General features: G+C 45.7%; 1 protein-coding gene across 6 annotated transcripts in view; it reads left to right on the plus strand.

Annotated features, from left to right (window-relative positions):
• ENTPD5 (ectonucleoside triphosphate diphosphohydrolase 5 (inactive)) overlaps positions 1 to 25,257 on the plus strand; it is a 46,236-nt gene that overhangs the window by 12,659 nt on the left and 8,320 nt on the right. For 4 of the 6 annotated variants that reach the window (XM_075926893.1, XM_006117730.4, XM_006117732.4 and 1 more), the window contains exons 2-12: positions 2,460 to 2,738; positions 3,398 to 3,477; positions 7,112 to 7,255; positions 7,627 to 7,702; positions 10,631 to 10,666; positions 11,157 to 11,245; positions 15,041 to 15,120; positions 19,095 to 19,156; positions 19,877 to 19,978; positions 21,488 to 21,628; positions 23,809 to 23,865. In XM_075926893.1, the coding sequence (XP_075783008.1) occupies positions 2,522 to 2,738; positions 3,398 to 3,477; positions 7,112 to 7,255; positions 7,627 to 7,702; positions 10,631 to 10,666; positions 11,157 to 11,245; positions 15,041 to 15,120; positions 19,095 to 19,156; positions 19,877 to 19,978; positions 21,488 to 21,628; positions 23,809 to 23,865 (1,084 nt within the window). In that variant the 5' untranslated portion in view covers positions 2,460 to 2,521. Of the gene's footprint in view, positions 1 to 419; positions 567 to 2,459; positions 2,739 to 3,397; positions 3,478 to 7,111; positions 7,256 to 7,626; positions 7,703 to 10,630; positions 10,667 to 11,156; positions 11,246 to 15,040; positions 15,121 to 19,094; positions 19,157 to 19,876; positions 19,979 to 21,487; positions 21,629 to 23,808; positions 23,866 to 25,257 lie in introns of those variants that run through there. The other 2 variants (XM_006117731.4, XM_075926894.1) reach the window with 2 other exon arrangements.

Consider the following 25,257-nt stretch of genomic DNA (forward strand, 5'->3'; position numbering starts at 1 on the left):
CTGCCCCGGGCTTCCTGGAATCAGCTGCTGATCAGTTTCAGCAGCAGCTGACTTGGGGATGCCTGGGGTTCTTAAGTTGAATCTGTATGGAACTGGTGTCCAGATTCAGCCTGTTGAAACTGATCAGAGGCTGATTCCAGGAAGCCCAGGGCAGAGCAACTCTGCCTCAGGCTTCCTGTAGTCAGCCACTGGTCAGTTTCAGCAGCGGCTGAATCTGGACGCCAGTTCCGACTTACATACAGATTCAACTTAAGAACAAACCTACAGTCCCTATCTTGTACGTAACCCGGGGACTGCCTGTAATTCCATCAGTAAACAAAATAATCCTGAGCTGTATTGTGCTAGGTTAGCGCCACTGCTATTGACCAATTAAAGAGCAGGATTTCCTAATGTGACTTTATATTATATTACGCCCTGAGGCAAAGAGCAGCTCCTCATATTCTCTCTGGATGGAGGCAAGAGTCTTTAGAGGAGAAACAGACACTTGGGCCAGAAGTAGGCAGGGATCCACAGGGAGATGAGCAGCAGGCAAAACTCTCAAGCAGATTGGATAGACATGCACACAGGTGAGGTACAAGGTGAACAAACAGGTCCAGGACAAGGACACAAGGGAGAATCTTGAGGTGGATGAATAGTATTAGTGTCTTTTATATGCTAAGGTACTTTAATGTGTTTGCAGTGTGGCTCTGACAGGGTTTTCGTGGTGTTGCTCAATATAAGTAAGAAATCTTCTATATATTGAGAGTCTGTTTGTCTGTTCAAGAACTGCTCCTAAATGATAAGAGCCAGGACCACCAAATTTGGTATACAGCTTCCTCTTATCATAACTTAAAGCACGGTCAGGGTTTGGTTGTGTCAGAAAAATGGGATGTGTCTAGAATGGGATTGCTTCTCATAAAACCAAACAGAAAAGAGACAGGATCACCAGGCAGGTGAAAGGAGCTGGCTGGGGCTGCCTCCCCCTCAGTTCATGAGTGCCCCAGCCCTGAGCGCATCCCCCAGATACTCTTTAGGGAAGGCAGGGACTGAAGTTTCCCCCCATTTGTACATGGACATTGCTGGCTGTTTCCCTTTGTTAAGGAGTGAGGGGAAAACACGATTGTCTGCATTCCTCACTCTAGCTGGGAAGTGTAGGGGGCAGATGACCCTGGATCTCCCCAACCAGGGAACATGTAGCCTTTCCCTGGCTTTGCCCTCTGGAGCTACAGTGGCCATGGAGAGGTGCTTCTCACCTACCCCAAGCTGCTGCAGAGAGGGAGGGCTGGGGTAGTCTTCTCTCCTCAGGGCAGACTACATACTGAATCCCTCATCCCCAATCCAACCCTTAGCCATGATTTATTTTAAATGAAGCATGTACATATTCATTTTCCAAAAAAGAAAAATTAATTGAGTTAAGTACCTTAGCAATGCTGGGTAAATAAAGACAACTATGTTCTCCTCTGTTTGCTTTAACTAAACACATGATTAAGAATGACTGTGCAATTTCTGTACCGGTGTCTTTCCTTTGCTAATATCTTCTTTGCGTGCAGGGAGGCTTTAATCACAGAGTGGGTGGGTAATGGGAGGAGAAAGCTGCTGAATCTTGATACTTAATACTAAGTCATGCATTTCAGAGACTATGAATAATGTTGGCATATTATAGGCCATGTGAATATTCTGCATTTCATTCCACAAAGGAGAGGGAGTTACCTGCTCAAAGTGTAAAAATAGTTTGTCCTAATCCTGGCTGGTTTTAAGCAGAGAACATTGTACTATGAGGGGAAGATAAACAAACAACTTGCAGGCAAAAAGCCATCAGATAAGTATGAACACTGAGAGGGGGCTGAGGAACTGGGGGCATGCGTGTGTTAATATTGTTTCCCCTCTTACAGTGTAGGTGATCACTGCTGTTAGCAGTTCATGCCCTTTATCCTCCCCATATACTGATCTCTCCAAACAGCTGCCATCAGGTGGAGATGAAATTCTCTTTGTTTGTGGTACTGAATGACATTTGTGTTCTGTGCCAGGCCAGCATCCCATATGTGGATGTCAGGACAGAGAGATCCAGCTCTGAGCTACATTTACATAAGGTGTGAATTCAGCTGAGATTTGAGCTGTCAGGAAAGTCCCAGGGCTGTAAATCTGATCTAGAAGTCCAGGTGAGAGAGAAGGTTCTGTGTACAAACTCAAAATTAGGTATCCTGGTACTCCCTTTTTAAATGCTCCATTCTGATATCTGCAGTAATAGAGAGGGCCTGTAGTCTGACAGAGCAAACTGGTTAAGTGCAGTTGGCAATACTTAGTGAGAGCCCCTGTATCTAGAGTGGAAACAGCTGGGGATACCTATCTCTTGGGAAGGTGCAGTCAGGAAGGATGTTTTTTTCTTTTAAGGATAGATAGCTTCTGTGCTGGGCAGATTCCTTTAAACAGATATACAAAGGAGAAAGGTGGTGGTAACTTGTTCTTATTTCACTCTCCAGGAACTCCTGCAAATCTGTGAACGCTGATCCATACTCCAGCTGCCCCAAGGTTCCCTTGCAAGATGGCAGCTACCTGGCTTACCATCTTTCTAATGTTGGCCCTTTCCTCTATTTACTGCATTGTTTCACATCCAAGCCCAGAGATGTGGTTTCAGGATCTCTTTCCACCTAGTGTGTGCCCTATAAATGCCAACGTCAACAACTTTTATGGCATCATGTTTGATGCAGGAAGCACCGGGACCCGAATTCACATTTACACCTTTGTGCAGAAAAACCCAGGTAAGGCTGAATGACAGAATTCCAACAAATAGGGGCATTTCTCAGAGACCCAACCTGCAGGATTCTGCACCCTGATCTTATTGACTTAGGCCATGGCTGTCTTAGAGGTGCTTTTCTCCTCGTACACTATTCCAGAGTTTGGGACAACGGGGGCAGTTCTAATATCAGCTCCTCGATCCAAACTCTGGGTGGTAGGTACGCTCAGTCTGTGGTGGGGTTTCACTCCAGAACTCTTCCTAGTTAATCCATCAAAGGCTGTTGACCTAGGCACAAAAGAAAATTCTCAGTTTCCTAAAGCTTTAGTCTGGCCATCTGGGCAATTCTTTAAGAGGACTAAATCTCACACTGAGGCTAGGACGAAGTTTCACACATTTTCTTTTGTCACTTGATATGTTTCCGTGCATTGTAACTTGATGTATTTCAACAGGTGATTAATGAATTTGGAGGGCACAATGGGCACATTTTGTTAAATCATTCTCTGGCAAAGGAGGATCAGTGCATGTGTTGGAAAGGGGTGATTGTTATATTCAGGGAGATATAGGGGATGGTCGTCATGAGTGATTTTATGTGAAATTATCTGTTCCTAAGTTTGAAGGTAAGGCACAGCAGAGCTGGTGGTGGTATATGTGCTTCCATGTGCTTTTGTTTCATATGTGCAGAGCAGCCGCCAGAGCTGGAAGGGGAGATATTTGAGTCAGTAAAGCCTGGTCTTTCTGCTTATGTTGATCAGCCTGAAAAGGTAAGACTCATCTGGAATCTTCCATGTTTTCTGTGAATACGTGTTCTCATTTTAATGCTGCCTATAATTTACTTAGACTACTGAGAGCCAGGAAACTACATGTGGTGGTGGTGGGGGGGGAGGGGGTGGAGAGAAAGGGGCTCAGTATATGGATCCCCTCACAGCAATCTGGGGAGCCACAAGAGCGGGAACCTGACTAGATTTGTGACATGGGGGAAGTATTGTGATAATTTAGGGGATCTGGCTGTTCCTTATGTGTCAGGTAAAAAGCAATGGTATTAGAATTCTGCGCACAGTGTGTGTCTTCCTTCCTTCCTAAGCAGTGAATGCACATTTTCCTTTGTCTTGTTCCTAAAGTATTTATAGAACTCCATCTTACTGAATTATATGTTTCTTGTAAGGTGTGACTTATTGTGTGCCTTAGTCTTTCTGATTTTTTTTGTCCCCACCTACTTGAGTTATTCTTTGATGCTTATCCATAGCAATGTGTCCATATTTCCACTTTTTGTAAGATTCCCTTTCGATTTTCAGATAATAAAAGAGCTCCTGCTGAATCTGTTCCCCTCTTAGTATTCATCCTGTCAGCTTTCTTGAACTCTGTTTTCCCTTAGTTTTCCTACCCATGAGTATTTTACCCTACGAGTTCTCTGGACTTGTTATAATTTACTTTTAAATTCTATTTCCTTATTCTGCAGCTCTCACTCCTTTCCTTAGAATCAGGAAGTTTGTCATTTCTTGATAACTTTCACATGTATTATCTTCACTTTGCTCTGACATAAGTGGTAATCGGTCCCCTGCACTTTCACCAGATTGTAAAATTCTAAGGAGTTTAAAACTGTCCAAAATGGAATGGCAAAATATTTCACAAAGAAATGGTGACCATTATCATCCCGCACTAATCATTACAATAGTTTAGGTAATAGGGAAATTAATTGGTAGCTGGCAGTCCCACGTGGGGCCAGAAGCAGTAGCTCCCTGTGTGGAAGCAATCCTGGAAGTGGCAGCAGCTCTGCTGGCCCCATGCAGGGCTGCGAACACTTCTGGCCCCAGGCAGGCTACGAACCAACAGCTCCTTGTGGAGCTGGAAGCAGCCCCTGCCCATGGCGGGGCAGAGTGCGCTCCAGCCCAGCTCTGTCAGGCAGGTAGGTTGCTCCAGCCCAGCTGGGTGGGGTAACCATCAGAAGAATCCATTACAGAGGTTCACTGCACTAAAAAGAGAGGGGTAAGGAACCCCAACTTATCTTTTCACCTAAAAAGACAAAGAAACTGAGCACTTTGTCTTTGGAGAGAGATCCTAACTATAGGGTGGTCTTGTTTGAAGAAGTGTGTATCATCAACCTTACCCAGTATCTAGGCCAGGGTTGGCCAACCTGTGCGGAGAAAAAAATTGCAGCTCCTGACAGAACCTATGACGGACAGACCTGGAACCTCTCAGGTCATCTGCTCTCACGGCCGGGCTGCTGTGAGCTGCATGCGTGCTTACGGCCTGTGCCGTTCCATTCACGGCCTGCAGCGCACTACGTCATATCCTGCACATGCAGGCCGGATTACACACAGCATCCCAGCCTGCACGTGCTAGCAGCTGGCTGCTGAGCTCAGGCAGCGGTGGCAGCCCCGGGACCTGGGCATAAGGCTAGTGGGGGAGGGAGATTGGGTTAGAGTGGGGAGGGGAGTTGTGTGGCATTGCTGGAGGGGAGGGAGTTTGGGGTGAGGGTGCGCACATCGTGCCAGCCGCTCAGTGTGCCGGCTGCTCAGCACACGTGCCCCAACGCCTGGAGGGAGATGCGCGGCTATAGTGGCGGAGGCAGCTCCAGGACCCAAGAATTAGGTTTGAGTGGGGAAAGGGGGGATGCCTGGCTCTAGTTTGGGGAAGGGGAGGGGAAGGAAGGCGGATTGGGTTTGGGGGGGGAGAGGGTGTGCATGGCATCCCAGCCCGCACATCTCAAGGCCAGCTGCTCAGCGCACGCACCCTAGTGCCTGGAGGGAGACGTGTGTGGCTGTAGTATTGGCTCCACCTCTGGGACCCAAGAATTAGGTTGGGGGAGGGAGGGAAGGGGATTGGGTTAGAGGGAGTGTGTATTTGTGCCTGACTCTGGGGAAGGGGAGGAGGATTGGGTTGGGGGGGTGCCTTGTTCTGGGGAATGGGAGGGGGATTGGGTTGGGGGGGGTGCCTGGGAGAGGGGAGGGGAAGAGCAGCCAGCGGGCTTTCTGAGACCTGGGATCCCCAGGTACTGGCCCCAGCTGTCTCTGTCCCCTCCCCCTGGCCAGACCCCCCCCACAAGTGCCCTGCCCCAGCACCCTATCCCCTGCCCCCACCAGCACAGTTGGGGCCACATTAGTGAGGCTTGAGGGGTTTTGGAGCGGTTGGTTTTTTTGCATCTCACTTGTGTGGCCCCGACTGACTTTTCTGTGGGTCAATGACCCCTGAATCAAAACAGGTTCCCCGCCCGGCTCCTAAATAAAGACAACACTGAAACATTTTGTGTTTGACATAATATTTTATTTAAAAATAAATCCTGGCCAACAAGCCCCCAATTGGGGCCAAGCCCCCATCTGGCTGCAGCATCATAACACTCCTGCACTCTCCCCCCCCACCCCCCGACTCCAAATCTGAGCCTATCATACACTGGAACCCCCTGTCCTGAGCCTCTCACATCTCCAAACTCCTGCGCCCCCCACATCCCCAGTCTTCTGCCATAACACTCCTGCACCATCCACACACTGCAAATCTGTGTCCTGAGCCCATCATACTCCCAGCCTCCCTGCCCTGAGCCTCTCATGCACCCCAGCCCAAACTCCTGCACCCTCACAGCCACAAGCCTGCGGCTTGCTCAGCACCCCAACCCTCCACCTGACCCCAACACTCTCCAGCCTGGAGCCCCCTCCCTGAGCCAGCATCCTCTTCTCTACTTCCCCCTGCACCGAAATTCCCTCCCAGAGCTTGCACCTCTCACCCCTTCCCAGTGAAGCGTGAAGAGCCGGGGCAAAGTTGTTGAGCCAAAAAAAGGGGAGGGGGCAGGGCCGCGAAGACCCAGGGAAAAGTTGTTAACCAAAAAAAAAAAAAAAGCTGTGCCCTTGGATGGATGTACCAGCACCTATTTTTCCCCACCATGGCACTTTTTGGGGTTTTTTGTTTGTTTGTTTTTTGCTCAAGAACTTTGGCTCTTCACATTGTCTCCATTGCTTTTGTGGCTCTTCGTCTGGAATGGGTTGTCCACCCCTGACCTAGACAATAGCTTGTTAAAGTCTTAACATTAGAAACCATGTTTTTTACTTTTGTTCGGTTGTAACCATTTTTAACTTTATTCCTTCTGATTGGTATCTCATAAACTTCTTTTCTTAATAAACGTATTTTACTTTGAATCTAAATCAACACGGTGCTGTGTTTGAATGGAAGTGATTGGTTACTCCAGTTAAAGTAAAAAGTATTTTATCTCTGCAGAGATAAAAACAAACCTCATTATTCCTCTGAATGGCCTAGGAAAGTGCAGGACATTGCAGAGCACATGACTTCGGGGAAATTCAGGTCTGTGTGGTGTTGGGATCATTTTAACTGGTGCTTAACAGGATGGTTGAAGTATAGCTGATGCAGAGCCGCTTTCCTCCTAACGAAAGAGCCTCTTTTTATTTGTAGGGTGCAGAAACGGTGAGAGGATTGTTGGAAATGGCCAAAGGAGCTGTGCCGCCTAGTTACTGGAAGGAGACCCCAGTGGTGCTGAAAGCTACAGCTGGACTGAGGCTGCTGCCTGCGCCCAAAGCCCAGGCTCTCCTCTCCGAGGTAACATAAGAGAGATCCTCTGTGCTATTACATGGTCCTCCTTACAGCATGTTTTATAACTCTCTCTTCCAAGCTCTCTACTATAACTTAGTCCCAGCTTTGAAAAAAAGTTGTAATTCCCTAAGAGTGTATGAGAACTCTCAGAACTTAAAACCTTCCTGCTGTGGGCTGGAGACCTCCTTTCTTGATAGAGGCAGAAAGGGTGGATGGAGAGGGCCCTAGTACACAGGAGGAGGAAGAGAAAGATTGCCTAACACACATTCATGTCTTTCTTTCTTCTGGTCTGGGGAGAAAGGGAAGCTTTGCCCAGCACTCCCAGTGGAGAGCAAGGCCCCCGGTCCAGGGAATCTAACCATTTGTCCTTTCTTCAGGTGAGAGAGGTCTTTGAGGAGTCCCCTTTTCTGGTTCCAAATAACAGTGTTAGCATCATGGATGGATCTTCTGAAGGTGGGTCTTGGGAAGGAGAAAGGGGGTAAAGGCAAAAGGGAAAGAGAAGTGACTATGGAGGCCGGGGGAAGGAGAAATGCCCTTCAGGACTGAAGGAAAGAACAGAACCTTTCTGGCACAACTCAAGCTGTTTGAAAATAGGATCCTTTTGTATTCTTGAGAATTTTGACTACAAATGCAAAGAGATTCTTGAGTTAGGTAGATGACATTTGAGGCTCCAGAGCAGAAGTTTCTGCTTGTCATTGGATGAACAGTGGCTCCTGCACTGTACAATTTAAAATGAACAGCTGAGCATTTGTCCTCTGTTGCAGGTGTGAGTAAAAGCAATGCAGTATTCCTCCACAGGTTACTTGAAAGGCTTACTGCAGTTCTCAAAGTTCATTGTCCCGTGACCCCTTTCTGACAACAAAAATTACTCCATGGCCCTGGGCAGGGGTGGTGTGGAGCCCAAGTCCCTCCACTCTAGGCTAAAGCCCTCGGGATCTGGCTTCAGCCTGGGGCAGTAGAGCTCAGTTTTCAATCCCAGGCTCCAGCAAGTCTAACGTTGGCCCTGGTGACCCCATTAAAATGGGGTGATCCACAGTTTGAAAACCGCTGGCACAGTGATAAGCAGTGCAGTGTCAAATTGTAGGGAAGCTTCTCATGGCTCCACTTGGCTGGAAACAGCGAACTGGAGCCATTGGGAACTGTGGGGCTCTCTGGGTATGTCTACACTACAGAGTTTTGTCAGAAAAACAGCTGTTTTTCTGACAAAACCTGAGTTAAGACCATACTGCAATCGCATTCTTCCAAAAGTAAATTGAAAGAACAGGTTTTTTTTCCAGCATTGGTAATCCTCTTTCTATGAGGAAGAAGCCTTTTTCCAAAAGAGCTCTTTCAGAAAAAGGCATGCGTGGATGGGGAAGAGGGAGTTCTTTTGAAAGAAGAGAAAAGAGGAAAAAGCACAGGTGCCTTGCTGGCCACTCCATCCATAGTAATCACAGCTTAAATGCGAGTCCATTCAGTGTGGGTGCTATCTTTTGAAAAAGCAGATTGCTTTTTCGAAGCGCTTTTGCTGTGTAGACGCTTTCAGAAGAAGTTTTTTCGGACGATCTCTTCCCCAAAAAGATTCTTCCAAAAGAAGCCTGAAGTCTAGACATAACTTCTGTGGCTATGGACTCTAGATAAATAAAGTGGTGCGGGCCTGCAAGTGGCTTTCCCAAAGCAGGCTTATAGCTCACTTTGAGAAACACTGGCCTATGGGGTTAGAGTGTGCAGCAAATTATACTTGAGTTTGCAGCATAATATAGCTGCAAAAAAGGCCATTATAAAATTGGAGTAGGTACACAGACGTCTCCCATCACAGAATAGGGAAGTGAATAGCCCTCTTTAGCAACTCTGAAGGACAGTTACATTCTGTACTGAGCACTTCATTACTTCTTGTAGTGCGTGAATAACTGATGTTTTCGTTTGCTTTCAATTCCAAAAAGTTTATTAAAAAAATGGGCCAACCTGAAAGTTTCAGTGTATCAAAACAAAAATCATTTTAGTTCAAGTAAAAACCATTAAAATGTTTCATTTCAATGATGAGCCTTTTAAAATAAAATTAAAGAAAATTTTAAGCCCCAGTCAATTAAAATTGAATGAACAAAAGGTTTTGTTTAAAAAATGTTGAAACATATTGATTTTTTAAAATTTTTTAATTTTTTCAGAATTTTCAAAAGTTTTAATTTTGATCAAAACAATGCAGCTAATTCAACATGAATTTGAGAAATGTTTGTCAACCCAAATCTGCATTTTTTGCACGCACAGAGAAAAGGGTTGAAAAATTATATTACTATTAATATAGTGACAATTTGGGGAATTTTGAAAAGAGCAGAAAAAATAATGTAGCTGAAAGGACCTATTTATGAGGAAATACTGAAAGAACCCATGCTGGTCTAGGAGACAATAAGCATGATAAGTCTACAAGTATTTGAAGGAAGGAAATAAGTAAGTTATTAGTGCAATACATAGTGTATTATTAGAGGTAATGGAACATAGCCTTTGAGAATGTGCTGCAGGAAACAGTGCTATGTGCTCAGGGAGAAAGACTTATGGGGCCTAGTAGAGGCCAATATGGCCTTCATAGGTTTTTATTTTCTAAACTGCCTCCTTAAACTACATCTCGTTCAATTGGAATCCCATCACCGATGTACACTCAGGTGCTACCCAATGCCAATACCAAGCTCAGAGTACTTCTATACTGTGGGTTTTTTCCACCTCTGCCATGTCCAGGGAGCGCGTTTGCTCTTCTGCTTTTTTTGTGTGGAAGTGCAAACGTGCTCTTCCGGAAGCCCCCTCTTCCTCATTCCATGAGGAAAAAGGGATCTTCCAAAGGAGGGGGATTTTCTTAAATTTGGCCCAGTGTAGACGGGGCAAATTTCGGAAAAGCCTCATCCAAAAAAAAAAAAAAGAAAACAGAAAAAGCTGTAGTGTAGACCTAGCTTCAGAGGCTAGAGCAGAAAAGGAGGAGTTGTTGATATTTTACTGGTTCTCATGACGCAGTCCAACTGTATATACAGAATTAAAATATAAAGAATATCGAGTTTTAATGTTAAGAATTTAAATGCTCAAAAGTCAGCTAATGCCAAAAGCAAATGTATGCATGATATCTTATATCCATGCCAATTTGTGTATCATTGTGACATAGGGAAAAATTCTTAGATGCACAGATGCTGAAAAACCCTCTCTCTATTACTCCTTATGACAGTACATGTCGTGCCATTTTGTTATAAGTGTAAGTTAGATTGCGTAATGTTTGGGGCAGGAAACTTGTCTTTTTTGTGTATCTGAAAAGCTCATATAATGCTATACAAATGATAACTAACTTGCTGATTGTATGAGGAAATATGAGGGGCAGGAGATAGAAGCAGTTTCAGTTCTTTTTTTTTTCCTCTCTCTTTTCAGGAGTTTTAGCCTGGATTACTGTGAATTTTCTAACAGGTAATTAACTCTGCTTGATTCAGTGGTAGGCCTGAACTGAATTCCGCCCCCACCCCCTCCCGATCCCCCAGGGAAAGGAGTTTGGAGTTGGCTGTCTTGTATGTTTCTCTCCCTGGTTTACCCTCTCACTCCTCTCCATTGTGGCAGCACGGAGGGGAAAGAATAGAGGAGAAACTAGAAAAAAGATGATTTTACGCACATACAATTTTTGGGTAAGTGAAGTTGGAATCAGGAGGAAAGGCCCCATATCTTTGCCACTACTATCTGCCTGTGTCTGCCAGCTCTGTGGTAATGAGTTGTGGGGAGGGGATCATCCTTTCCGTTCCCATGTTTCTGCCTGACACCAATCCAATATGTTCCAGAGACTAGCTTAGCCAAATCAGCTCCCATATAGGTCTGTGATGGATTGATGGCTCTAGGGACTTGTGGGCAGTCTCCGAGTTAAGGGTTTGTGTATTAGTGGCTATTCTGAGCAGGATGTTGTCTGCAGGGCAGCTCTATGGCCAGAACCAGCAGACAGTTGGGACACTGGACCTGGGAGGAGCCTCAACACAAATCACATTCCTGCCACGGTCTGAGGTGAGGAGTAGACGCAAGTATGTGTGCTAGGTTATCCTAACCGTGGGTAATGGTGCCCAGGCACTCACGTGTTCTTGAGACTCATTTTTTCAGCATGGGCACCTACATGGCATCTGAGATGGTCAGTTTGCATTTGTTCCTTTTAATATTGACAATTAAATTCAAATGACTGGTGCATATAAACAAATGATCCTGTTTAAGAAGGAGAAAAATGGATATAAGCCAAAGAAAAGCAGCTTGCATTGCTGTTTAGACCTAGGCTGGGAAGGCCTCACTAACATGGGTTAGATCATGGGTTAGATTTTGTACGTTACCAAAGGGAAAGGTTCCCAGGGAGGTTTCTTGCATGTTAGAAGAAATTCTCAGTGGTGTTAATCCTGGACTGTCAGTGCTTCTCCTCCAGCATGTTAGTGTATCCCTTCCTAATAGTCTATGTCCTTGAGAAGAGGAAGTACTGGACAGGTTGGAGGAGATGGGACCACACATGGGGAGAAAGGGTGGAAGAGTCGGTACCCACTAGAGCAGTGGTGCGCAGCCTTTTTTCCACCGTGACCTCCATAGTTGAGCTCGGCCATTGGCGGCCGCATGGTGCGGGACTCAGATCCGGGCGGCCGGGGGCTGGGTCCGGCCGTTGGCAGTCACACGGTGCTTAGACCCGGGCGGCAGCGCAGCAACCCCCCAGGAAGATATCCGCAATCCCCTTGGGAGTCGCGACCCACAAGTTGCGCACCACTGTGCTAGAGCACACTCTCCTTCAATACCTGCAGTAGAAGCCAAGACTCTTAGTTTCACCACTTCTGTACTCTCAGCAAATACCCGTGAAACAAACTGACGTATGTGTATCATCCTTCTCTATTGCTGGGTCACAGAGAGGATGACAATTTAATATTGTAATTAGTAATTACTCTATTAGCTGAAATGGCTGATGGTGTGGTGGATCTACAGCTTCTAAACCTACTGATGGCCCATGGGGGTGTCAGTATGATGCCACATGAAGCCATTCCTGTTTTTCTTTTCCTGTTGGCTTTTTAAGAACTAGGAAATTATACACACATAAACTAGCCTGAAAGAAGATTATTAAGGTTGCAAAGTCAAGTGCTCAGAAAAAAAGCCAGAACTAAGGTTGCCTGTGCAACCTCAATTCAAACTCTTTGTGCATCTGCATTTTTATGATGCACAAAGTCTTTTTATGATCCCATATTATTTTTTCAACACAACTTAATCAGTTTGTGAGTGTTTGATTTTGCAATCTTTTAAATTAGATTTTGTTTGTGTAATATAATTAATGACTTTAACAAATAACAATTAGGACTGTTGGTTAATTGCAATTAACTCATGCGATTACCACTCAAAAATTAATGGCTATTCAAATTAATCACAGTTTTAATCGCACTTTTAAACAGTAGCTACAGCACTCAACCCTAGGTTTAAGAATCTGAAGTGCCTTTCAAAATCTGAAAGAGATGAGGTGTCTTCATGCCTTCAGAAGACTTAAAAGTGCAACATTTTGATGCAGAAACTACAAAACCAAAACACCAAAAAAAGAAAATCAACCTTCTGTTAATGGCATTTGATCCAGGGTGATGAAAAAGAACATGTGTTGGTCTGCATTGCTCTGGATTGTTATTGAGCAGAACCAGTCATCAACATGGACATGTTCTCTGGGAAGCATAAAGGGACTTAATCTTTAGCATGTTTTGCATGTAAATATCTTCTGACTGTGTCTACAACAGTGCAATGCAAACACATGGGCTGTGTCTAGACTGCATCCCTTTTCCGTAAAAAGGATGCAAATTAGACACATCGCAATTGCAAATGAAGCGGGGATTTAAATCCCCCCCGCTTCATTTGCATAAAAATGGCTGCCGCTTTTTTCCGGCTCGGAGCTTTGCCGGAAAAAAGCGCCAGTCTAGACGCGGATCTTTCGGAAAATAAAGCCTTTTCCAAAAGATCCCTTATTCCTCTAAAATAAGGAATTTTAGAGGAATAAGGGATCTTTCGGAAAAGACTTTATTTTCCGAAAGATCCGCGTCTAGACTGGCGCTTTTTTCTGGCAAACCTCCGAGCCGGAAAAAAGCGGCAGCCATTTTTATGCAAATGAAGCGGGGGGGGGGGGTTAAATCCCCGCTTCATTTGCAATTGCGATGTGTCTCATTTGCATCCCTTTTATGAAAAAGGGATGCAGTCTAGACATAGCCATGTTCTTACTTTCAGGTGTGACATTGTAAACAAAGAAACAGGCAACATTATCTCCTGCAAATGTAAACACACTTGTTTGTCTTCACAATTGGCTGAACGAGAAGTAGGACTGATTGGATGTATAGGCGCTAAAGTTTGCATTGTTTTATTTTTGAATGCAGGGGCTTTTTAAACATAATTCTACATTTGTAAATTCAGCTTTCATGATAAAGAGATTGCACTACAATACCCGTATTAGGTGAATTGAAATATACTATTTCTTTTATTTTTTACAATGCAAATATTTGTAATAAAAATAAATATAAAGTGAGCACTATATATTTTATGTTCCGTGCAGTAATTGAAATCAATATATTTTAAAATGTAGAAAACATCCAAAATATGTAAATACCTGGTATTCTATTATTGTTTAACAACGTGGTTAATCACAATTTTTTACTCACTTGACAACCCTAATAATAATTACGTACGTGGAAGGGGCAAAATTCAGGTTGCATGGGCTATATTAATTTTGAGGGCTGAATAGATGTAGCGTTATGGATGCTACCACAATACCAGATGCTACCACAATACCAGAATTATAAGTTATTTATAGAGGATGGATAACTCCATGTAGCTACAGCAGATGACTACAGTAAATTATCTGGATATATGTGTGAAAGTTAGCAGTGAGAGTAGCACTAGGTCAGTGGTCTCCAACCTTTTTACACCCAAGATCACTTTTTAAATCTCAGAACAGGTGAAGATCTACCGCCCTGCCCCGCCCCTTCCTTGAAGCCCCGCCCTCTCTATTCTCTTCCTGTCCATCACTTGCTATCTCCAGCCCTTACTTACACACACTGATAAACAGTTTATTTTTAAATTATGTGATATATAAAATTAAAATCATATGTTTATAGTTATGAAATAAATGGTCTGTTTTTTATTCATGCTATTTAAATCTAAAATGAAGCATTTATAATTATACATTTTGTGGGGACAGTTCTGTGGCTGGGGAGTGGGGTGCCAGTGGAGGCAGAAGTGTCCCCTGCATCTGCCTCCTCCCAGGATTCACCCCCCCCCCGAGGGAAACCAGCGTGTGCGTGCCCCGGGTCCGCCCTCCTGCCCCCCATGGTGCAGGGAAGCCCCTTGCCTGCATGCCCCGGCACAGGGAAACCCCACACACGCCTGCCCCAGGGCCAACCCTCCCCCCTCCGCACATGCACTGGGAAGCCCCACGCGCACCTCCCCCGGGGCTGACTCACCCCTCCTGTGCGGTGCAGGGAGCAGATGCTCCCTCCCACAGTATACCCGGCAGAGCAGCTAGCGCACTTCCGGAATCGCCAGAAGTGGCACTAAGCTGCAGGACTTCTGTCCATCCCCGGAAAGCCGACACTACTTCCATTTTCACTTGAGGTAGGTAGTGAGGCTTCTCGGGGGTGGGAGGGAAATGGGGGCGGGGCAGACAGGACACCTCGCGATCGCTGGTCGAGGCCTCGCGATCGACAAGTCGATCACAATTGACCTGTTGGTGACTACGGCACTAGGCTTTGTTTTGTTTTTATTTTTTGATTGAGTAATAATGACTGAAATATATACTATTTACTTAAATTTTAGGAAACCTTGGAGCAAACCCCTGTGGATTTTGTGACTTCATTTGAAATGTTCAATAGCACTTACAAGCTCTACACGCACAGGTGAGGAGCAAAAAGCTGCCATCTTCACAGGAAAATCAGTCCTTTCGTAGTCTTGAGCCAACCTAGGATGTACCTTGTAATTCCATAGGCTCTGTCTAAACAGCAACATTATTTCAAAATAAACATCGTGTCTACACTATAAGCCTTTATTTCGAAATAATGCCAAGCTGGAGGACTTCTTACTCTTACTCATGGTAACCCTCATTTCACGAGGAGTAAGTGAAGTTGAAGGAAAAGTGTTCTTCCTTTGACTTCCTGCTATATAAACAGTGCCAAAAGCCAAATTAAGCTATTTCAACTTCAGCTTCACCATTGACATAGCTGAAGTTGCGTAGCTTAATTCAACTGGAGCCCTGCTGCGTAAACATGTCTATAGTGAGTTGTTGAGCCCCAATCTTCCCCGATTATTTGCTTGAAAACCATAACAGAAAGGATGCAGAATCAGCATGAATGCTAGGGAAAGGGGAAATCACAGTTTGTACCTCAGACAAGTTTTATGGGTAATTAATTTGAGAGAAGAGAAGTTCTGGTACATGGGGTGGTTAAATCAAACACTTTGGGCCACTTGTAAAAGAGAAAATGTAATTCAGTTATCAAGACTCAACCTTGTCAAGGGACTGGAAATGGGATGCAGGACCTCGCATCCCAAGCCATCAGCTCCAGAATATTTTGGCTTATTAGTCACTGAAAAGCTCATTGTGTATTTCCTTTGATCAGTTTCATGCCCTTCTACTACTGTTATAGGGTAAATAGGAGCACCTCACCTACCAGCTTTAGGCTATACAGTTTGTGTATCCGTATGTAAGGGTCTATGGTCATTCCTTCCTGTCAGTCTCAGTAGGGGGCTCTACCACAGCGCTATCCAAAAAAGGGTAAGGGGAAACTGGCACTTTCAGGGCATGCGCTCTTTCTCTCACTCTCACACACCACAGCAAAGGCAGTGTATGAGTTTCTTGTTCTGTGCAGGGCCAGGTGTCAAGTAGTCTACAAGGCCCAGTCCCTCAGGCTGTGCAGATCAACATACAGTTCTTCAAGTGCTTGATTATATCCATTCCACAGTAAATGTGTGTGCTCATCACATGCGCCATTGCCAGAAGTTTTTCCCACAACAGTATCTATAGGAGAGAAGCTCTGGCGCCCTCTGGAGTGGGGCCTGCATGGCAAAGTATAAGGGGCACCATCTGCTCCTGCCACCCTCAGTTCCTTCTTGCTGTCAGTGATGCTGCACAGAAAGTTCACTGCTCTTACAATCTATACGGTCATGAACTCCTATCTGTCTTTATGGGTACTGCTTGGAGTCATCTAATGTGAAATGGACACGGGCAAGTTCTTGAAGACTATCTATTGCTCTGCCCTCACCTGAGGGTAGACGCCCTTTAAAAAAGACAGTTACCTGTTCCCCTCTACTTCCAGTGTGGGTGGGAGTAGATAGCCTGGCTCCACTCACCTGGTGGTGGATGGTGCTTTTCCCCCTCAAACTTCCTGTCAGTCTTAACATAGGGCAATGCCTGCTCTCTACTCAATTTCATTTCTCTCTCTTATTCATCTCTCTAAATTAAATAGCCCCAGCCATCTCAATCTCTCTTTTATGTAGACATGTGCCCAAGCCTCTTAACTCTTTTGTCACCCACTTCTGAAATGCCTATGTTGCTTCTGAGATAGGTTGAACAGAACTGAGCCCAGGTCAAGACATACCACTGAATTATGTTAGCAACATTAAGAGTGTTTTTAAGAATTGCTTTCCTATACTTTTTGTATCCAAGTAGTTTGGTTTTTGCCCATTGCTACATTTTGTTGAACTGTCAACAGTGATGCCCATTCAGTTTTCCTGAGTGGTTTACAACTAATTTAAAATCCAGCCTATTGTGAAGAGTTAGGGTATGTCTACACTTGCTCCCTATCTCAAGACAGGGATGCAAATGTAGTGTATCGAAATTGCTAATGAAGCACGGGATTTAAATATCCTGTGCTTAATTAGCATAATCGCGTCCAGGCACCATTTTGTAATCGCATTATTGTGAAATAAAACACCCCATGTAGCAGCGTTATTTCGAGAGAAAACCCTTCTCTTGATATAACTTACTCCTCATTGTATGTGTTTTCTCTCGAAATAACGCTGCTACACAGGGTGTTTTATTTCGCAATAATGCAATTTCAAAATGGCGCCCAGATGCAATTATGCTTATTAAGTGCGGGATATTTAAATCCCACACTTCATTAGCAATTTTGGAACGCTACATTTGCATCCCTATCTCGAGATAGGGAGCAAGTGTAGACATGCCCTTAAGGATTTCAGACCAGTTCTAGTGCACAAGAGGCCATTATCATAATTAGAGACTTTGTAATAGTCTTAGCTGATGTAATGAATGCCCCCAAAATTGGTGCTGCAATTTTGTTTTTCTCTCTGGCTTGTAGCCATTGTCTGTGATCATGTTTCCTATTGTTTTACATTCTTTATATCTTTACCCAAAGTATTTCTGCACTCCCCTCTTGGCCATCAAATTGTCTATCATGGGCATTATCAGGGCTTGCTGAACCGCGGTGAACCCCGCTCGCCAGCCGCACTGTCCGGTGATCTGCTCGTGTGCAGATCGTTCTGCACATGCGCAGATCGCCCAAACCCGGCTCTTCCGGGTTACAATCCACTCGCCATGGGCAAGTAGTTTGGATAATTTGTTGAGCCCTGGGCATTATAGATAACTAGTTAATAGCCAATCATAAGACGGGATTTTGCAAGGAACCTGGAAATCATAAGATGAGTGTGTCTTGGTGGGGATCAAGTGTCTCCCTGCCCCACCTCTTCACCCTGCCCTCGGGTCTCTCCTCCACGTCCTATTCCCTTTCTATCTTGGTATTCTCTCCTGAGCCTCCGGTCTCTCACTCCGTCTCTCTCTCTCTCTCTGTCTCTGTCTCTCTCTCTCCCTCTCCCCTCCTACTGCCCCCCTCCCTTCCTCCTGCTGCCTCCTCCCCACTCTCTCCATCTCTCTCTTTCTCTTCTTCCCCTCCTGCCTGCTTCTCTCTCTCTCTCTCTCTCTCTCTCCGCTCTCCTCTGCTCTCCTCTCTGTCTCTTCCGCTCTCCTTCTTTTGAATACGGTGCCCTTTCCTGATGTCAGAGACACAAGCTCGTCCAGGCCCCGCCCCCCTTCAACTCCCGCCGTGGCGCTCAGCTGACTTCTGCATCACTGAGCCAAGCCGCCATGCGGGAGCAAGCAGCACAAATGGCTGTTTGGGCTCCACAGTTCCCATGCAACATGGGTCGGCGCCGCTTGAGTGTGGGATAGATTGCCCTTGCCACTGCGGGGCAATCCTGCCCCGTCACACAGCACTCAGTGCTCCGCTCCGTCTACTGATCAATGCCACTACGCCGCTCAGAGGCAACAGAAAATGTTACAGCGTTACAGAGGCACAGGTGCCGCTCAGAGGCAACAGATAACTTTACAGCGTGACAGAGCCACAGACTTTGGGATTTTATATATATGATGTTGCCCAATTTCTATTCTATCCTCATTTCCATCATTGTGTACAGTTTTGGGTCGTTTGGCTTATTTTCCATTCTCATTGTATTTGTTTGTAGTACTGTACTTATGTTAATGCTGCATTTTACTAGTTCTTTTGGTACAGCAAGTCCCTATCTTTTCTCTAGTACTTTTTATTTTCAGTCTCCAAAATACATGCCAGATTTGTTTGGGTTGCCCAAAAGCTTCTTATTCTTCTTTACCTAATTCCTGCCTAGTTTTACATTTGCACTCCATCTGTGTGCATTGTAAAACCTTGTTTTTGTACTAGTCTGTTGGCACTTGATATTTTTCTCCTGGTAGAGAGAAGTTCACCCACATGTAGAGGGAGAAAGGGGGGGGAAGGACGCACAGCAAGGGAATCTGGTTTGTGCATGCCTTAGATTTGGGGTTGGCTGTATGTGAGGCATATTAGATGAGCCAGGACAAAACTGCAATATTGTGTTTTGTTTTTTGCAGCTATCTGGGCTTTGGACTAAAAGCTGCCAGACTAGCAACACTTGGAGCTCTGGAAATGGAAGGTACAGTCAGATGAAATAGCTGTTTTAGATTTCTAAAGAAGTGGGTGAAGTTCATCTTGCGCTAACTGCTCCTTTCCTATGTCTACCCTGCTTTACATTCCCTTTTTCTTCATTTCTCTGGCAGATATCTTCCCCAAAACTTTATTTCCCATTAATCGGCAATAGGCCTAGCTGTACTGCAGCTTGCAGGGCTAAGGAGGGGCCATATTCCAGAGTTCAAATTATTTCCCAATTCAGAATCAATTTATGTAGCATCTATCTTTTTAGATTCACCAAATCTTAATTTTCCCATCGGCAATCTATAAGTCTACACAGCAGGGCTAAAGCCAAAATAAGCTACACAACTTTAGCTATGTCAATTGCGTAGCTTAAGTCAAAATAGCTTATTTTGGCTTTTGGCATAAGTCTACACAGCAGGAAGTCCGAGTTAGAGCGTTCTTCTCCTGACTTCCCTTACTCCCCATAAAATGAGGGTTACAAGAGTCAGAGTAAGAAGTCCTCCAGCTCGACATTATTTCAACATTATATCGAAATAACTGCTTGCTGTGTAGATGCGAACTATGTTATTTCGGAATAACATCAGTTATTCCAAAATAATGCTGCTGTGTAGACATAGCCTAAGGCACCTTGGGTTTTCCTCACTTTCTTGTGGAGTATTGATTAGAGGGGTGACATTGGGAGGTCTCAGCCCTTCCTAACTTTCCTCTGGCTTCCTTGCAGCAGCTGATGGACAGATGTTCCGAAGTTCTTGTTTACCAAAGCGACTGGAGGCAGAGTGGCACTTTGCGGGAGTGAGATATCAGTATGGTGGCAACAGAAAAGGTATATTAAGGAGGTTTTGTTTCTGGTAGAAGCTGATTGGGTACTTTCCTTTTGTGGGCTAAGTCTCAGGCCCTAGAAAGAAAGTTTTCTTGGTTAACACCCTTTCTGTAACCCTGTTCTTTGGGAGGATGTCTGTCAGTGCCCAGGGATATGGTCATAGAGCCAGTCACAGGTCCCTTGATATGGAAATCCATTGATACAGCATAAGAAAAATTCGAAGCTATCTGGCTTAGGACAGCTGGCCTTATAGGAGTTGCCATTTCTCACTGAAAAATGCTGGAGTTCCTTGGTGGGAAGTTTTGCATTTACTTGTCCCAGTGAGGTAAAATTAGTGATAACTTTGAGAACTCATGGGGTGAGTGAAGTCCAAGAGAATTGCAGTATGGCAAACGTACCTATCTTTGAAAGGGAGCAAAATGGACCTTGCGAATTATAAACATGTCACCCAAACATCAATACCTGGAAAGATACTGGAAAACATTATTAAATAATAAATTTGTAAGCAGCTAAAGGATAATAGAGTGATACGTAATCACCAGCATAGATTTGTCAAGAACAAGTTGTGGTAACTCAATTTAATATTCTTTGACAGGATGGCTGGCCCAGGGAATAAGGGGGACACGGTATATGTGATTTATTTTAGTAAAGCATTTGATACCATTACATATGAGATGAAGATAAGCAAATTAGGGAAGTGTGATGAAATAACTATGTAAGGTGGGTGCGTCCAGATTCAGCCACTGTTGAAACTGACCAGCAGCAGCTGAATTGGACACGCCTGGGGCAGAGCAGCTGGGGTGCTGCTGGGTTGGTCCCGCAGCGCCGCTCCTCGGCTCTACTGGACCAACCCGGCAGCACCCCAGCTGCTCTGCCCCAGGCGTCCCCAAGTCAGCTGCTGCTGAAACTGATCAGCGACTGATTCCAGGAAGCCTGGGGCAGAGCAGCTCTGCCTCGGGCTTCCTGTAGTCAGCTGCTGATCAGTTTCACTAGCTGCGCCCCCCCCCCCCCCCCCCCCCAGCAGACCAGGGAGATGCGGGCCGGCGGGACCGCCGAGACGCGCTGCGGTCCCGCCACCCGTGTCCTCCACAGCTTTGCTCCGCGTCTCCCTGGTCTGCTGGGGGCCTCAGCAGACCAGGGAGACGCGGAGCGGCTTTTCTCGCCGCGGAGGACGCAGGTGGCGGAACCGCGGCGTGTCTGGGGGGTTACGCCGCCCGTGTCCTCCGCGGCGAGAAAAGCCCCGTTCGTATGTAGGGATCCGACATAAGTCGGATCCATGTAACCCGGGGACTGCCTGTACTAAGAAGGATAGCTGCTGAGATATTATGGAAACAAACTTTTTCTTGGAGTAGGATGTCTAAAATTCTCTCTTGCCCTTTCTTGAGTCTCTCCTTCCCTTATTTCTCCTTTGGTCTCTGCTTTCTGTCTTGCTGTGTCATCAAATTGTCACTAATTCCTCTACCTCTTGATCTGTCTCTGTAAGTTCATCTTTGTGTGTATTTGCTCTGGCAGGGGAAACAGGATTTGAGCCATGCTATTCAGAAGTGTTGAAGGTCGTACAAGGGAAACTTCACCAGCCAGATGAGATTCGCAGAAACTCCTTCTATGCCTTCTCCTACTACTATGATCGGGCTGTTGACACCAACTTGATTGGTAAATCACTTTGTGGTAGAGAGCTCTTGTATGATGATGTGCATGTTTGTTAACTAGAAGAGGGAAACTAAGGCACTAAGATTACTTGGTGTGAGGGGTGGGGAGACTGTGGGGAAGATAGGCCACCTGTGTGACTTTGATGGAGGAGAAGCAGCAGCACACCCGGGAACAAATATGGAGCTGAGTCCACAAACACAGTTTGTATTGAAGAACTTTCCCAGACCTGCATAAGAGCTGTGTGTGGCTCCACAGCCTCTCTGCCCCCCTCTCTCTCTCTCCAACAGCAGTTGGTCCAATAAAAGATATGACCCTCACCCACCTTGTCTCTGTGGGTATGTCTACACTACAAAGTTAGTTCGAACTAACGGATAATGGCAGGGAAACTCTACTGCCCCCCTCCCGGCCCCGGACCCCTTAAAGGGGCACGGGCTGGCTACGGTGCCCGTGCCAGGTGCAAGCCTGCCAGCACCCAGCCAGCAGACCCTGCACCTGGCACGGATCAAGCCATCCACCCAATGCCCCCCAGCCCTCCCCCTCTTCCCGGGACCAGGCTGGCGGCTCCCGGGAGCTTGCCCGGGACCGCAAGAGGCGGGCACCCGCCTGGGCTAGTGCAGACATTGTGGATCTCGTCCACGATCTCCGCACTAGGCACAGGAAAGTGGCCGGCTTGGGCAGGAGAGCTGCCAGCCTGGCCACCCAGGAGCAGGTGTGCAAGAGAATCAAGGGGGTCCACTGAGACTCCCGACCCTGAGCCTTACAATGGCCGTACTGGGTCAGACCAAAGGTCCATCTAGCCCAGTAGCCTGTCTGCCGACAGCGGCCAACCCTAGGGACCCTGGAGGGGATGGACCGACGACAGTGACCAAGCCATTTGTCTCGTGCCATCCCTCTCCAGCCTTCCACAAACTTTGGGCAGGGACACCACTCCTACCCCCTGGCTAATACCACTCCATAGACCCAACCTCCATGACTTGATCTCACTTCCCTTTAAACTCTGTTCCAGTTCTAGCCTTCACAGCCTCCTGCAGCAAGGAGTTCCACAGGTTGACTCTTTGCTTTGTGAAGAAGAACTTTCTGTTACTAGTTTGAAGCCTGCTACCCATTCCTTTCCTTTGGTGTCCTCTAGTCCTTCTTTATGGGAACTAATGAAGAACTTTTCTGTATGCACCCTCTCCACCCAACTCCTGCTTTTAGAGACCTCTATCCTGTCCCCCCTCCGTCTCCTCTTTTCTAAGCTGAAAAGTCCCAGTCTCTTTAGCCTCTCTTCATATGGGACCTGTTCCCAACCCCTGATCATTTTAGTTGCCCTCCCCTCTCCCAGCCCCTCTCTTCCCCTCTCCCACCTCCTTTTCCCAGTCTCCCCCAGTTTTGTTCAATAAAGACAGATTCCGTTTTGGAAGACACGTTATCTTTATTTTGTACATCAAGAAGAGGAGTTAGGGAAGGGTAAGTGGAAGGAGGTGAGGGAGGAATGGGGCATGAGCCCCCGATGGGGAGGACTGGGCTGGCTCTGCGGGCTTCTGGCGGTGGAAGCTCTCCTGCAGCCTCCCAATTGCCCCCTCTCCCCAGATGGCAGCCTGCGGAAAGTGCAGCCGGGCTGATGGCCGAGTGCTGTGATGTGCCGAGTGTGGGCACTCAGGGCACTCCAAGCCAGGACTGTTTTGCAAGCGGGGCACCCCTGAGAACTGTCTGTCCGGGGTGGGGGTTGGGACCCTTTAAGCACAGCCCTCGGCTAGCCTGAGACAGCAGCTCCACGCTCTAAGTCCTCCTCTGATGCCCTGCCGGCCCTGCTTCCGGCCATCCTTAAGCCCGGTTCAGGGTCCACTTAATGTGGACATGCTAGTTCGAATTAGCAAAACGCTAATTCGAACTAGTTTTTTAGTCTGGATCCTTTAGTTCGAATTAGCTTAGTTCGAATTAACTAATTCGAACTAAATTAGTTCGAATTAACGTTGTAGTGTAGACGTACCCTGTAATATCCTGGGACTGACACATCTACATTTACACTGCATCCAGCATCCAGTAGATAACTTGTGCTTTCTTCTGTTCCACCCTCTGCAGTTCTGTGTGTTATTTGCTACAGGATCTACCCTTTGCCTCTGAGTTATGCTCCAGCATCTATGCTTTCATTGGAAGAAAATGTTTCTAATACCTCTGATGGTGTTTTCTCATCTCTTCAGATTATGAAAAGGGAGGAGTTCTAGAAGTGAGAGACTTTGAAAGAAAAGCTAAAGAAGGTAAGTATTGTGAAACATGAAACAGTATGGGAACTGGAGGCAATGAAAATAAGTGAACTATTTCTACACAGTACAGAGGATGGAACTGATTTAAAAATAAATACAGATCAATTATTCTCTATCCCATGCTGCCCTGTCATCTATCCCTTATTAGTTAACTCATTTTTTAGGTCTTGAAGAGGCATTGAAGACTCAAAGCTCTCTGGCCTTTACAGTTCAGGGAGTAGGTTTCTTTCAGAAGCATCATTGTGGCAGGAATAGATCTACTGTACTAACACAAGAAGAAATCTTTCTGGATTTCATGTCTGAGCTTAGCAGAATGATGATCCTTGTTAGTCCCGCATCCCATTGCTTTTGAACTCCTTTTTATAGCTCAGACAACCTGGACTCTCTTTGAATTCAGTTAAAATTTACCTGGGAGGCACTTCTGCTTTTCACCCTCCCATGATGGACCATCTAGATTTCACACCCTCTTATGAAGATATTTGAAGGGCCTAAATCAAGTGTTTCCATCTGTTCACGAATTACCACCATCTTGAGACTTGAATTTGGTGTTTACAAAGCTAATGATGGTGCAGTTTGAGTTGTCACATTGTTCGTTGCTCTGTCCATCATTGAATATGGTGTTCCTGAGAGCGACATTAGCCCAAGGAGTAAGAGCCAAGACTTGCTGGCTGATCACTCCTATGTATGCTTTTCCATAAGAATAATGTGTTGAATTTTTAACTAAGGTGGGCTCTGATTGCCACTTTATCTATTAATTTATCCATAATCCTCCCCAAATCATATTTGTCACCAAAAGAGGCTAAGTTATGTGGGATGGGGTAGAATTTAAAAAAAAAATGAATTAGGAGTTCTTTTGACTTTCAGTTAAACTTAAGCTCCTGAGTGACTTAGATGCTTTTCAAAATGTGACTTAGGCTCATAAGTCACTTGGGCTATGTCTAGACTGCAGGCTTCTTTCGAAAGAGGCTCTTTTGAAAACATCTTTCGAAAGAGCCTCTTTCGAAAGATCGCGTCTAGACTGCAGGCGGATCTTTCGAAAGAGAAATCCGCTTTTTCGAAAGAGAGCACCCAGCGAGTCTGGATGCTCTCTTTCGAGGAAGCCCTATTTACATTGAAGAACGCCTTCTTTCGAAAGAGGAACTTTCGAAAGAAGGCGTTCTTCCTCGTGAAACGAGGTTTACCGCCATCGAAAGAAAAGCCGCGTTCTTTCGAAATAATTTCGAAAGAACGCGGCTTGAGTCTGGACGCAGGGGAAGTTTTTTCGGGAAAAGGCTACTTTTCCCGAAAAAAACCCTGAGTCTGGACACAGCCTTGGGTGTTTTTGAAAATGTAACTAGCTGTTCAGAGAGCATTTAACTCTTGAGACATGAGGACCTGATCCAGCAC

Source organism: Pelodiscus sinensis, chromosome 4 (genome assembly GCF_049634645.1).
Source record: "Pelodiscus sinensis isolate JC-2024 chromosome 4, ASM4963464v1, whole genome shotgun sequence".
In the NCBI taxonomy this organism is placed as follows: Eukaryota; Metazoa; Chordata; order Testudines; family Trionychidae; genus Pelodiscus; species Pelodiscus sinensis.